This window comes from Myxine glutinosa, chromosome 14, assembly GCF_964187855.1.
Source record: "Myxine glutinosa chromosome 14, kmMyxGlut1.1, whole genome shotgun sequence".
Taxonomy (NCBI): domain Eukaryota; kingdom Metazoa; phylum Chordata; class Myxini; order Myxiniformes; family Myxinidae; genus Myxine; species Myxine glutinosa.
Window position 1 is genome coordinate 84,826,244 of NC_136274.1, and position 15,371 is coordinate 84,841,614.

The 15,371-nt window shown below is 44.1% G+C and overlaps 1 protein-coding gene across 1 annotated transcript in view; it reads left to right on the top strand.

The window, feature by feature from the left end:
- Positions 1–15,371, top strand: part of LOC137439289 (cell adhesion molecule DSCAM) — a 214,620-nt gene that overhangs the window by 183,141 nt on the left and 16,108 nt on the right. The window contains exons 26-31 of the mRNA XM_078768014.1: positions 1,125–1,313; positions 1,471–1,899; positions 2,716–2,895; positions 3,321–3,351; positions 12,635–12,706; positions 12,842–12,960. Coding sequence (XP_078624140.1) covers positions 1,125–1,313; positions 1,471–1,899; positions 2,716–2,895; positions 3,321–3,351; positions 12,635–12,706; positions 12,842–12,960 — 1,020 coding nt within the window. The remainder of the gene's footprint in view (positions 1–1,124; positions 1,314–1,470; positions 1,900–2,715; positions 2,896–3,320; positions 3,352–12,634; positions 12,707–12,841; positions 12,961–15,371) is intronic.

Consider the following 15,371-nt stretch of genomic DNA (forward strand, 5'->3'; position numbering starts at 1 on the left):
AATGAGATTTCCTTCCGTTGGATTTGCTTTCCAGGAGACGAAGGCAAGTTGTTTCTGGGCAACAGCCTCACCACAAGAATCCGTGTACCATGGATGGGAGGAAGGGTATGACAACTGAAGACGAGATGGGATAAATCTGTGCATGAGAGAGAGCAATTTACTTTGGAAGAATTCCCAGGATGAGTTGATGTCAGAGGTGGTAGAGATGGGAGACCAGTCCAGATGATTGATGGCTGCTTGAAGACCGTGCCAGTTGGCCTGAGTGAAATGCCAGACTCATCGACGCTGAGGAGGCTCCCTGAGAATGGTCAGAGAGATGTCCACTTTAACAAGCACATGATCAGATGAGCCGATTGGAGCAGAAGAAGAGCAGCAGACATTTTCAGGGAAGTTAGTCAGAACCAAGTCCAGAAGAGAAGATGCTCCGTTGACTGAGATCCGGGTCGGGAAATTGACAGATTGTGTCAGTCCCAGTGAGTCGCAGAAGTCCTTTGCTGGGGAGCCATGGCTGGTGAGAGAGGTACCCACACCCAGCCAACTGGCATGGTGACAATTGAAATCACCACATATGAGGAAGAGAGAGTAAGGATGAGTAGACAGAAGTTGGTCCATATTATCAGACAGCGAGATGTAGATGGAGTCATCACTGTTTGGTGGATGGTACAACACACATATGAGCAAGAGGTGGGAGCGAAGGGGAAGCCGTAGCCAGAGGTATTCCTGGGGGTGAGGTGGAGAGAGTGAGAGAGAGAGAGATAGATATATTTGATATATAGAGATAGATAGATAGATAGAGATTAGATAGATAGATAGAGATAGATAGATTGAGAGTGGAGAGATAGTGCTTCCTGGCTTTCCTGAGGGTAGACACACACTTGTTCCGAGCTCTGTGAAAGGAACTGAGTTTACCTTCAGTTGGATTTTCCTTCCAAGTGGCGAAGGCAAGTTGTTTCAGGGCAACTGCCTCACCACAAGATTCAGTGTACCATGGTTGGGAGGAAGGGTATGGCAACTGATATCAGAATAAAATAGTCAAAGTGATGGAATTGAAAGCAAATGTATTTGGGATAACAATATGTTGGCTACATGGAGATGACCATTGTAAGCCATGGTGGATTTTGCAGGTTTTGTTCTGCAGTACTCGGAGGACCACAGTGAAGAATGGCGTGAGCTTTCCATCCCTCCAAGGCAGAGGCGATGGCTCCTTGCTAAGCTACGCTGCGGCACGTGGTATAAATTCACTTTGGCAGCACGAAACGCCGTGGGTACTGGCACCATCAGTGAGATTATCGAAGCGAAGACCCATGGGCAGGGTGAGCACCCTTTAGTCAGAAGGATATGATGTTAGTGAACGCTGTTATTGAATGTCAGCCCACTTTTTAACTTCTGATATCTCCAGATTCCTTCAAATTTTCCATCATCTTTCCAAACGATATTCTCTGGTTTTTATTCATCTTTCTCACCTACTAGAGCCACATTTTGTGAAGGATGGAGACGTTGTGCTCATGTCTAACTCCACAATGGCACGTGTCAGCTTGAGAGGCTGGCGTGATGGCGGCTGTCCCATCACCTCGGTCTCCATCTCCTATTCGCCAGCCGGAACCAACAAGCACCATCGAGCGGTGGCCACCGACTCGGCACAGGTCGACACTTCAAAGAGGGAACCCGGAAGTCCGCCGTCCTCTGGGGGGGCGTGGAGCGAAAACAACCGTGGAAGTGGTAAACGTAGTCCGGCGTCCGTCTCTTGGAACCCGGGGACAGGATTGCAGGGTCCGCCCGATTCGCTTCTTCTTGCTGGACTAGATGCAGGGACATGGTATGGGGTCAAAGTTCAAGTGTGCAACGTGGCTGGATGTGCCGAGCACCTGGGAGAGTTCGCTACGTTGACATTCGATGGGAGTACGAATCTCACCCAGCCATCCTCACCTCCTCCCACTCTCATCCTGTTGTCCTCACCTTCACTAAATTCTGTTAACCTCGCCACTCTCCCCCCACCACCTGATCTTTAACCGGTCAGTTTCACCATCACTTTTACACTCACCCGCATGTACAGCCATTTCCACCATGTCTGCTCGATAATGCTCGGCACCTCAAGCTACACTATTTCTCACCACGTGGCCTCGGGCCGTGTTATTCATTTGTTTTCCTCACCGTTCATTCCTCACCGTTGTTTTCTTACACATTCATCCTCCCAATTGTCCTTATCTTGTCATTCACTTTTTGTGCCATGGACTCGCAAGGCCCTTGAAACATCCTTAACATTGCAAATGCTGCAGTTAGCGACTCAGCACAAGTGTGACGTCATTCCCCTATTCACTATTCGGATGCTTTATCAATCAATTTATTATTATGTCGTGCTTTTCATTAAAAACTCGTCAGAGGTCATCTTTTTATTAAGTAATTAAAATTAACCAAATAACAAAATGGAGGATGATAAAGGAAGGATGGTGAAGCAACAATGGGGGTAAGGGGGCATTGGGGAAATGCTTTTCCATTTTTTTTGTCTACGTAATAAATAGATGGCCAGTCATTGCATGTGCCTCAACCAAATAGCCCAATTCCTAAAATTTAATTCTGAATCGGATGATTATTTAATCGAACAACCCCAAACCTTATAACTCAAGCATGTAGCTCATCACTGTGTTTAGCGCTAACTTCCTGTACAGTGTACAAAATATAAACCAATGTCACGTGGTAACTGTGCGCCACACGCAGGTACAATTGCACCGCTGCTGCTCGCCACCGTACGTGTCAGTCGGGGAGGTTTGACTCCGACTCAAGAGCTCAGGCTTCTACTGTCCGTGTGCTGCCTGCTGGGGTTAGCACTACTTCTCCTCGGCCTGGTCGTCTTGCTTCGCAGAAGGAGACGTCAACAAAGACTCAAACGTCTAAGAGGTTACAGTCCCAATCCCATATAATGCCAATCTACCTCCTCCCTCCCCAAAATTCCAAACAGCTTGAGTCCCTTTTCTAATTTGAGTTACCTTTCCCCATAACATGAGCAATCTACCACCATAACACGGGTACCAGGATTCCCCCCCCCCCCCCCCCCGTAACGTGAGTCCCTGACTCCCCCATAACGCACCCCACTCCCCCCCCCCCCCCCCACCTCCCTGCACCCCACAATCTAAGATGATCTTTAAACAATTAATATTTGTGGTGCATTCGTGTGGCATTTAGATGTGTTAGACATGGCAATCCGAAACATTTTTTCCTCTTATGATCCTTGCCCCCATGTTACCCCTTGTGGGTGTGTTTGACACATTCCTTGTGTGGAGTTGTTGTATCACGAGTAAGTGTGGTTAATGTTTCCTTTTCAGATGCGAAGAGCCTGGCGGAAATGCTCATCAGGTATGGGTATGGTATGGTGGGAAAGGGACACGTTACTGGGTTACTGTTACACTCTACTTACAGATTTAAAAATACCAAACGGGGTGTTACTGGGTTACTGTTACACTCCATGGACGTATGGATTAAAAAAATATGAAACAGGGTGTTACTGGGTTACTGTTACATTCCACATACAGATTTTAAAATACCAAACAGGGTGGTACTGGGTTACTGTTACACTCCATGGACGTATGGATTTAAAAATATGAAACAGGGTGTTACTGGGTTACTGTTACATTCCACATACAGATTTAAAAATACCAAACAGGGTGGTACTGGGTTACTGTTACACTCCATGGACGTATGGATTTAAAAATATGAAACAGGGTGTTACTGGGTTACTGTTACATTCCACATACAGATTTAAAAATACCAAACAGGGTGGTACTGGGTTACTGTTACACTCCATGGACGTATGGATTAAAAAATATGAAACAGGGTGTTACTGGGTTACTGTTACATTCCACATACAGATTTAAAAATACCTAACAGGGGGTTACTGGGTTACTGTTACACTCCATGGACGTATGGATTTAAAAATATGAAACAGGGTGTTACTGGGTTACTGTTACATTCCACATACAGATTTTAAAATACCTAACAGGGGGTTACTGGGTTACTGTTACACTCCATGGACGTATGGATTTTAAAATATGAAACAGGGTGTTACTGAGTTACTGTTACATTCCACATACAGATTTAAAAATACCAAACAGGGTGGTACTGGGTTACTGTTACACTCCACGTATGTATGGATTAAAAAATACCGAACAGGGTGTTGCTGGGTTATTGTTACATTCCACATACAGATTTAAAAATACCAAACAGGGTGTTACTGGGTTACTGTTACACTCCATGTACGTATGGATTAAAAAATACCGAACAGGGTATTGCTGGGTTACTGTTACATTCCACATACAGATTTTAAAAATACCAAACAGGTTGTTACTGGGTAACTGTTACACTCCATGTATGTATGGATTTAAAAATACCTAACAGGGTGTTACTGGGTTACTGTTACATTCCATGTAGGGATGTAAAAATACCTAACAGGGTATCACTGTTGTTCTCTATCCCCATTAGTCCTTGAGCCAGACCAAAAGTAATGCTCCGGCGGGGGGAGTAATTCTCATTATGATTTTCCATTAGACCAATGTCTCAAGTGTCAGAAAAGGTGTGATGGACATCTGAGAACGGTAGCTTAGTGCCCGGATGGACGCCATCTTTGAAACCACCCAGCTCGAAAATGCCCATTTGGTGGGGTACATTGTTGCACGTGTATCTGGACTTCTATACTAGCTATCGATGTGCGGTTGACGACTAAATATACGTCCGATGTGTACCGTCTAAATAAAAAATAATATGAAGCATTTTGTTTTAGATTAATTATTATAAAAATCAATTATCGAAAAAAAATCATATATTTTTCAATATTTTATTATTAGACTTGTACTTTTTTTAGTGAAACAACACTGGTATGATTTTCCAAATTATGCATTGTGCTACACCGTTTATCTGTCTATAAAAATAACTCAAAAACTAAAACATATCATCCACCACGAGTTTACAACAAATAAATGTAAAGAGGCATAAAATGACTTAGGCCGCGGCTGGCATTATCTATTCTGACGATAACGCAAGTTAGGAATGTCGTACGGAGAGGATTTTAACACCATACGATATCTAATAAGCAGGCGGAAATTGTTACATAGGAAATCTGCACTTTGGTGGCCATCTTGGATTTCAAAATGGCCGCCAATTATATTAATTATTCATTACTAGAGTTTGGAAAGACGTATGGAGCTGATTTTAACACCATACGATGTATATTCCTAATAAGCAAGCGGAGGTATCATTGAACATGTCATGTTTTAGTCAAATAACACCGGTATGATCTTCCAAATTATACATTTTGCTAAACCGTTTATCTGTCTATAAAGATTTTCAGGCAATTTGGCCTGCATTATAATAGAGAACAACATATGCTATACAATATACAGTGCACACAAAGTTAATCATCAGAGTCGCCATCAGAGTCATTGGCATCCTGAGCCACGATAGCATCATCCTGCACCATGTTGGAGCATCCCTGCAGCTTACACACAACAGTGCACTTCAACCCATTCAGTATGCAGGAGCAATCTGACGGTCGACACGTCCTTCTGCATGTGCATGAGATGAGATTCAAGACGACATCTGGAGCTGGTAGACCCGCCATCCATCGGATTGTGAGCGAACCGCCATCATCGAGTTCCCAACCATGTCCTGCTGATGGTGTTGGGACGTCTGGTAGGTTTTCAAGGCTGCGTCGCCAGATAGCCGCCTGATAGTTGGCCCTAAGCGTATGCTGCATCAAGGAGTCTTCACAAGGCGGCAATTGTCCAGATTCGATCTGGCCCTTCTTTGCACAGAACATGTGATAACGGAGCGAATTAACACCGACGATCTTCGTGTTCTTGGCGTACAGCTGACACGTGAAGGCCTGAATGCTATTGAAGACGTCTGTTGGTACATTCCACGAAGATCCCAGATCTGTGAATGCTTGAAGATACAGCTCATTCGCTTGCACAAGCTTCAAAGCCTTTATCTTTCCTTGGCTAGCCAGAGCACTCACAGTGTCACACCCGCTCCATGCATGAAGCCCTGGCAATGCACTGCAAACTCCAGACCCCAATACCGCAGCCAACTTTCCAACGTCGATCATTCTGACTCGAACCGTTGTTCCTCGTCTGATGAAGAGCTGACTATCGATGGTTCTGCTGAGATGAAGACTGATGATCAGAACGTCGGTGTCATCTGCCACTAAGATGATCGTCTTGTAGTGGGTAGCGGCGTGCTTTGCGTGGAGAAACATACGCGTGTCTGCTTCCTCGTGGCTACATTCGAGTGCTTGCACCAACTTCCACCTATCGCGGGTCAGTACCAGACATTTTTCACCACAGGTGACATACAGTGTTCTGTTGCCTAGCTTTTCGCGATTTGTTTCATGTTTCCACGACTCCGCCAGAAACACAACCAGTTTCTCCTTTGTCTGGCTGCAAGCAAGGAGACGCCGCCAGTTCATGATTTTGTGTGCGGGTCTGATCTCGCTGAAACTGATGCCTTCATTTGAACCGCGGTTCACACGCTCAGCTGCTTTGATGGATTCTTCTGTGTATGTGTCAAAGACAACATCGATGCGCTCACTGCCTTGACCAGCGTGAAGCGCTGCAGCAAGGATGCGGTCAGATAGTTCTTCGAACGTGTCGTTCTCGCCATGCATCTTTTGTATGAGAGCCATCGCATCAATTATTGTTGCACTTCGCTTGTCAACGTTCTCGGCTGGTTCCACAAGACCTTCCATGTGTTTCGCAAGTGCAGCTTTGTTCGTTTTTTTCATTGACCCATCAACGTTTGCCAAAGACCATGGTAACGGCCCTAGTGGGTGACAAAGGACAAGTTGCATGTCGAGGTTCCTTGTCTTGGCGATGAGTATCATGGTGGCAAACAGTTGTCTGTCAGCTCTCAGGACGATCTCCTTGTTTGTGCCCTTCACAACTTTCTGCTTGATCTTACCAAAGGTCTTCAAGTTTAGCTTGTTCAATGTATCATGAAAGCCTGTTCCCTCTTCAAGACGTTTCTGGAAGCTTTGATACGCCGCTTCCCCCTTTTGCAGGGTGTTGAGTAGGTCATTAGAAACGTCCTCCCTCGCAGCCGCTCCGGTAGATATACTGAGAAGACATGACGGATCATCGGCGAATGGATTGGTCCAGTCATTTTCCAGTAGATCACAGATAGCTGTGACGCCAGACTCATCACGTTTGATGCGAGAAGTAGACAAGTCAGGGTGCTTGGCGTGAGATGTGTCGCTGCCATTCACAAGGATAGTTTCTCGTAGTTGCCTCAGTGCAGTAGCCCGATTTTCTGCAGTTAGATAGTATCGTGACACAGCCCCTTGTCGAAGACTAAAACCTCGTGTTCCTCCAGCTGTTTGCGTATCTTTGTTTACTGTTTCTTCTGTTGTCTGATCAACAGCGATTCTGGCAAATGGATTCCCTGGTCTAAGCTGTACGGAGAAGTAGCCTTGATTGAAATGCCTGTACAACTCGGGGCATGTTTCGTGGAGTTGCGTCATCTGTGCATAGTACACTGGTAGATATCTAGCATAGTTCACCTTGTTCATTGCGAAACACCAAGGGATCACTCTTCTGACACAAGCCAAGTGAAGCATCCAGTCGCCTTCTCTATCCGCACGAATCAACCCCAGCAGGGTCTCTACCATATCAATATACATCATCCAGAAGCGAGCCAGGTCTCCATGTTTGGTTCGCAGAAAATGTAGGTATTTCGCGAACATGTCAAAGCTCTGTACACATGAATCATCATCGAGAGCAGCAGCGAGAGTCTCGTGGCAAACATCCTCCTTGATGCTGCGAATTTTGAGGTCAGTGCTTCGAATCTGGGGTTCCTTGTCAGGATGATTGCTTTCTATCCACACCTGGAAGCCCTTCCAAATGATGCGCATTAGTGCCTCGTACATCAACTTGTGGAGTCGCACAGCACGGTTGTATTGCTTGCCTTCCAGAACCCTGTTGATGGAACCTTCAGCGATTACTCCTGACTCAACAGCTACATCCCGAAGGCCTGCATCTCCAAACATTTTCCCAATGCTCGACATGAAGTTACAGATGGTATGGAAGTTCCCCATCATGAGCACGATTCTTCCATATCGATCGACATCTTTCCATGCTATTTCGGTCGCCTTAGCAAATAGTGCCTGGTCTAGCACCACCGGTATACGCTCAAGCTGAAGTGATGACATGATGTTCAGAGCTTCTCTGAGGATTTCTTGCACTGTTGCCATATCTGTGGCAGGCGCGTTTATAGTCGGCAGGTAGCCAACTACATCTTCCGTCACCTGAACACGATCTCTAGTCATGATGTTGAAACCAGTCCACGAACTGATTGTCTGGTCGCATGGTTCCAGCATGCGAGTCATAATCCATACGTGATTTCGGCGCTGCGCAAGGGATGTTGCGCCTGCAAGAGTGTCAGAAAGATCTGCAGGCTTGATTGCAGGTGGGCCCTCTCGTTTCCCACCGCTGTATATTGGAACTAAATCGCTGGATGACGGGATAGATCGCTTCTTATCTGCTTTGGATACTGCCGATGGAGGTTGGGGCGGCAAACACGACTGCGACTTCGGTTGGACGATGATACCGTTGACGCGATGCGATGTTCCGCCACCACTCAGCGATTCCTCTAGCCTGTCGATGTTATCGAATGCTAATACAGTCGGGACCGAAGGGTGCACATGTGACGGAAGTGGTACTGTATCTTTCTCCACACTTGCTAATTTGTCTATGCATAGCGCTGTCTCGATTTCTTCCAGAACTGTGTACGAACATCCGTGCCCGAGTCGATTCAATATTCTGATGACCTCTGTATTACCGGTGAGCGTTTTCATGACCCACGGAAGTAGGACATGCTTCGATGTTCTGATGGTACCCCGGTGTACAGCATTGATGATATCTTGAGCCATCGACCATACCAGTGTGTCGGCACGCGCAGAGCTACCCCCACTCCCGCAAATCAACGTATGCAGAAATACACGAAGAGAATCTGGTATCTTCACGTAATCTGAAGTGAGTTCTGCTGGCTGAGGCGGCCAACGTTCATTGTAATGAGCATCTTTGATCTGGTGTCGCAGTGAAGTAGCTGCACGCACAATGTTACTTTCACCGTCCGTTCGTTCAAATGCTTTCACTTCTGCTTTCAGGTTTACGCACTCTGCAGCAATCTCTCGCTTTGTCAGATTATCGGGCATCAAGTATACACGGTGTTTCACATTGAAGAAGATGAGCGATTCTCCAAACTCTCTTTGTAATGTGCGCTGCAGATTCTTCTTGATGGAGTCACGAACATCAACTGAAAATGTATCTGAAGACAGGATATCTGTTGCAACATCAACTATTGGAACAATCCTCGGGTTCAAGAACAAGTCAGTGCGAATGAAATTGAATATACATCGTATCATTTCTTTTTTCTCGATATTATCTTCAATGTCAGTTTCTACTTGAGGTTTTTGGGGCCGTGTGTAGTTTCTATAGCAGGAGAAGTGGTAGTGAGCCTCAGCTGCAACCATATCTCGTGTAGTCAATGCCAAAACTCTCTCATCATTGCGAGCTGTCGCAGCATCTCTTATTGTCTTATCTGCTCGAAGTTCAACAGCCAAGACAACTGTTTCACGGGTACGACTGCCTTTTATGAATTTTGAAGCACGCTGGCAAAAAATGCATTTATCATCGTAGACCGTTGAAGTTGATCCTGTCTCTTCCCGTGATGATCGCCGTCGCACCGCATCGCCAGTATCAACTGAAGAACTTCTAGCTGCATTGGTCAAAGTAGCTAGGTGGTTTTTGTGAGTGAAGTCTGATCTACAAGCCCTATGGTATAATATTGGAATATTAGGAAGTTCAACTGCGCCTTCTTGGACTAGCTTTAGAATTGGATAAAAGTTTCTAACTGCGGCTGCGTCACACAATGTCTTCCAAGAACTGTTGCCCGCTGCCTTGCTTAGTTCAGAGAGTGGCGACTTCTTGCTGCACAGGATGCACGTTCCGGACTCAGGTTCAATCTTCGCCCGTTTCGCCTCGACACCGGCCATCTCAGCTGAAAGAACAAAAAGACTGACGTTAGATTACTCCGATATCCGAAAAGCTCGCCAGCTTACATAGACATACTCATCCAAGTCAGTGAACATGTTAGATGGCGCCACAATACAACTCTATAATAGAGTTGTATGTGGCGCCATCTAACATGTTCACTTTTAGTTCTTAAGCCACCCACCCCCCCCCCCCCCCCCCCCTCAGAAATTAATCAGGTCACCGCAACAAATCTCAGACTGAGATATAGAATATAGAATATAGATATAGAATAGACTGACGTCACTTTCGGCACTGGGTTCTGTGGGTTGATTATCGGCGGGAAATTCCAACTGACATAGTTTCGGTTTGTGGAAAGTGCATGCCTTTTCATATATTTTTTGTGTACACTCGTGGTGGATGATATGTTTTAGTTTTTGAGTTATTTTTATAGACAGATAAACGGTGTAGCACAATGCATAATTTGGAAAATCATACCAGTGTTGTTTCACTAAAAAAAGTACAAGTCTAATAATAAAATATTGAAAAATATATGATTTTTTTTCGATAATTGATTTTTATAATAATTAATCTAAAACAAAATGCTTCATATTATTTTTTATTTAGACGGTACACATCGGACGTATATTTAGTCGTCAACCGCACATCGATAGCTAGTATAGAAGTCCAGATACACGTGCAACAATGTACCCCACCAAATGGGCATTTTCGAGCTGGGTGGTTTCAAAGATGGCGTCCATCCGGGCACTAAGCTACCGTTCTCAGATGTCCATCACACCTTTTCTGACACTTGAGACATTGGTCTAATGGAAAATCATAATGAGAATTACTCCCCCCCCCCCCCCCCCCCCCCCCCCCCCCCGGAGCATTCACTTCAAAAAATGGCCGGTTGGCTCAAGGACTACATGAGACCTGTCTGACATCAGACTTAATCACATCACCCTGTCATGTGACCATATCCTCAGCTCTGATTGGTATACATTTGAGGAGACATACATACATACATACATACATACATACAGACGGACAAACGCTGTTCTAGATGCCTTCGCCCGATGGGCCACGCTGTAAAAATTTCTGCATCAATTTATAGATGATGTTCAAGAAATTTCACCCTGATTGGATGAAGTTTTTTACTTGTCGAATTATGACGTCATAATGGAGGCACCTATGATATCATCATTCGCATACCTTTTTCTGCATGGAGAGTTATTTACAATGAGACATGTCTCAATTCTTTCTGTGCAGCACCTTTGGAGATATAGAGGTGTAATTTTTTTGGGTTTTTCCAAGATAGCGCCCGTACCACGTGACCTGTGGCGTCACAATTTACCATTAAAATATCCTACAGGCCGAGGCGCTCATGGTGAAAATTTCCTGTTAATCAGTCCAACTATTGCAGAGAAAATGCTTTTTAAAGGAAATAAATCCACAAAATGGCAGTGCCACAAACAGTTCGATGGCCTGAGAAAAAAAAGTTGCGTTTCTTCTTCTTTCAACAATAACGACTTCCAGCTTTCAGACCGTACAACCAATCATGTTGAAATTTTAAACACGTATTCCCCTTGATGAGAGCTACATTACATTGAAAGTTCAAGTCGATCAATGCAGCGGTTCAAGAGAAAGAAGTTTTTAAAGATTTCCATTCAATTACTTATTTCAGCCAAACCATGTGACTTATCGAAACTTCCCAAGTAACGTTTTAACTTCCCCACATGTCGAACGTTTGTATAAAGTTTCCACCCAATATCTTCAAAAATTAGGGAGGAGATAGGATTTTGACTTTGTGCTTAAAAACGTCATAACTCCTAAACGATGTGACGTACGACGTCACCATTTGGGAACTTTTTGTTCACCATGAGTATGCGATTGTTTGTGCAAGGTTTGGACTCAATCTGTTCAGCCGTTGTGGAGAAAAAGGGGTTTTAGTGTTTTTCACAAAAAACAATATTGTGGCCAAACCATGTGACAAATGTCATCGAAATATTTTATGTTCTGAATTTTTTTTCCACTAGGGTGATGTAAAAAATATCATGTTCCTGGCATCAAAGGTTCTATTTGTCGAATTCAAACTTTGTAACGTTAGCACTTTTAATATCCTAAATAAACATGTTTTTTGGTCCCATTGCAGAGTTATTTAGAATGGGCCATGACTCATGCCATGACTTTTTCCATTGGGCCATTTCGGAGATATAGAGGGGAAAAGTTGAAGGTGTTTTCCAAGATGGCGCCCATACCACGTGACCTATGACGTCATAATTAGCAGTAGAACATTCTGCATGTCTAGCCAATCACTAGGTAAAAATTTCCTGTCAATTGGACCAACGGTTGCTGAGAATATTAATTTTAAAATTTTCGAAAGTGAACAACTGGCGGAAGAAAAATAAAAACTCCAGGAATAATAAATAATAGGTATTCCTGTGCATTTAAATGAAGAGGAAACCTAATTCTAGTTGTTGAGTTTCTTTCGTAAAAATATGTAAAAAATGTTCCAGCTTTCCTGGCTTCATCTCCTTACCAAAAGCTAACATTTTACCTGCACCCCTTCCCCGAACCTCTACCTGTTGTTTTTTCTCCACATTTCTCCTTCTTTGTCTCAGTGACAGTGGAGTTACAGCTGAAGTGGCATCCCAGCCATGCCGTTTCACAGGGCAAGCGACTGGCTTGTCGTGGTGAGTAATTGTTTGAAAATGTTTTTGTCGCCAAACAAGAAAGAAACACGCTCTCAGGTTCAGCTAAGAATCGGAGCTGAACCCACCACTTTCTCATGTTCCTTCTTCCTTTCTTTGCTATTTCCTTCACTCCAGCAGTAAAAGCAGTCAGGTGGGAGAGATTGTGGACAAGTTGGAGGAAAGTGGAATCCAAAATCAGGACGTGGCACACTCCGCTATGCCGTCTGACACAAAAGACAGCACGGAGCAACTAGGTCGTCCATGTGTCTTTATCTTCATTTGTTTTATTACCTTTCACAATGCTTAACATAGGAAGGTTTCCTCCTCAGTACATCACCAGGTGCACTATTCATGTTTGGGTTCTCAGTAAGGCCTGACCCTTGTGGTTGAGATCTTGCAGAAATGCTCCAGCACTTGTGTCTCCATAAGAGTTTATAAAAATGTACCTCGTGTGAAAAGCAGCCTCTTTGTATACAGTATATATATATTTTTGAGAGTGCATCACAATTGGAGAACCAAAGGTGCAGCAATCTGCCAGGATCATTGTCTCCACCAGAGAAAACCAATGGCCTTTTGATTTACCACCTTAGTGTAGGCTGCTATGTCTTAAAAATGGCTGTCGTGTTTTTTTTTTGTTAAAAGCAAAATTCCACTTGATTCCTTGTCTTTGGGGTGTCACATGTTCGAAAAAATAGGTTGTTAATTTTTTAAAACGGATTAAGGGTGTCAAATCCAAGATGGCCACCAAAATATATAAATTCCATTAAAACTGGTATTCTGAACACAGTATGAGGTCCAAATTAATGATAATACCCATAATTTCAATACCAAGGAGTTCAAAAACAATTAATTTCAATATGGCAGTCAAATTCAATTTCAATATGGCAGAAGGAAGCGGCATTGACCAGGCTTGGGTCGAAGCTGGACTATATTCTCCAACAACCGTAACGCAAATCCTAAATGGAAAACATCTCTACAGGTCCCTAGAAGCACATACTGTAACATTGCTTGCTCTATACCATCTCTACTTTGACAGGTTCCTAACAAAAGCACCAGAAGAGAAAGTGTTCCTAAGTGAAGCGTCCATTGATTTGGAAAAAGCATATCAGAAAGATATCAGCATGAACACAGGCAACCGTCAAAACCTCAGAGATGCCGTCAGAGAAACCATGACCATGTTCAAATCTAGAGATATCCTCACAAAGTTGGGACAGTTTGAAAGCAATCCAGCACCAATTCAACACTACATCCGTAACTACTTGAGGCAGTTTGAAACTATCCTTCAGTATATTAGAGCTACCAGACAACGGGACCTGCTGCTGCATATGGAAAGCACTGAAGCTCTTATCAAGTACTTCTTTGCTCACGACCACCTGAACTACGCACGTTTGCTCCCTTTGTACCTGTCAACAATGCAGCAAACAGAACAAGTTTTTCCAGATGTCTGGGCAGAACTCCTGAAAGGAAATTTCTGTGTGATGAAGGGGATTGCTGCATTCACTTCAATAGGTCCAGATCATGGAATTGAGCAGGAGAACCGCAAACTCAAGGTCATTGGAGGCATTACTGGAATAACCCAAATTGAGAGAGCTCTAGACCGTTTCTTCCTGATTGCACCTGACTTGTCTAATCTAGTAGAGGAGTTTCAAAGAGAATATGGCATGGAAGGTGCTGATACCAGAGACCAACACCACGAGATCACAGGGGGAAAGTCCACCCGAGTAATGAGAAAATCCGCTAGATTGACAGAGGTATTTGTTGTTCATGGAGACCCATTCGTAACCGATGAGTGACCTGTGTAACCTTCTTACCAAGAAAGTAATTGATGAAAAGGAAACAAAGGACATAGTAGACCGCGATGCCATCGGACAACAGTTGTTCCAGACATTTGTCAAAGAACGCCTTACAGAAGGAAAACTTTCAGTGTGGGATCCAATGAAGAGAAAGAACATAGGCACTTTCAAAAGTGCCAACACAGTGAAGAACGTGAAAGCAGGTGACAAACTCATTACAGTCAAAGAAGAACGAGGACTTCTACAGAGGTTTATAGTAGCATCAAGAAGCCGTCCAGACCTTTATCTAAAGGACTGTATTGGGAAGTATGAATTTGGAATTGTTCCACGTGCCCTTTTCGCTTCGGATGGGTCACTTCTCCTAGCATATGACAAGGCTAAGGTCCTTCATCATCCTGAAGCGCTAGTTACCAAGGAGCAACCTAGCCCAACAGAAGCCACAAGCGATCCAGCTAATGCCATACCGAGTGTTTCTGGCGACCAAGTATTGAGTGAAAACTCCCAAACTGAAGTACCACCCCAAGCCGAGGCGCCTGAAGTACAAGATGCGCAGCCTGAGCAAGAAGCTTCAACTGACATGTCCGACATGTCTGAGAAATTTAAAGTTGTAGTCATAGATGGCATGGCCCTCGTTAACTCCATCTCCAAGACAGACAAAATGAAAACATGCAGTGATTTTGCCATGTCATTTCTTGAAAAGCTTATCAGGATTGCAGCTAACTACGACGAAGTAAGACTGGTATTTGACAGATACGTCGAAAGTTCTCTGAAAGAGCAAATGAGAAAAAAGAGAACAAAGGGAAACTCGACCTACTATCACATCCAAGATAGTACACTGATCCAGAATATTTCCTTGAAGGACTTCCTTTCAA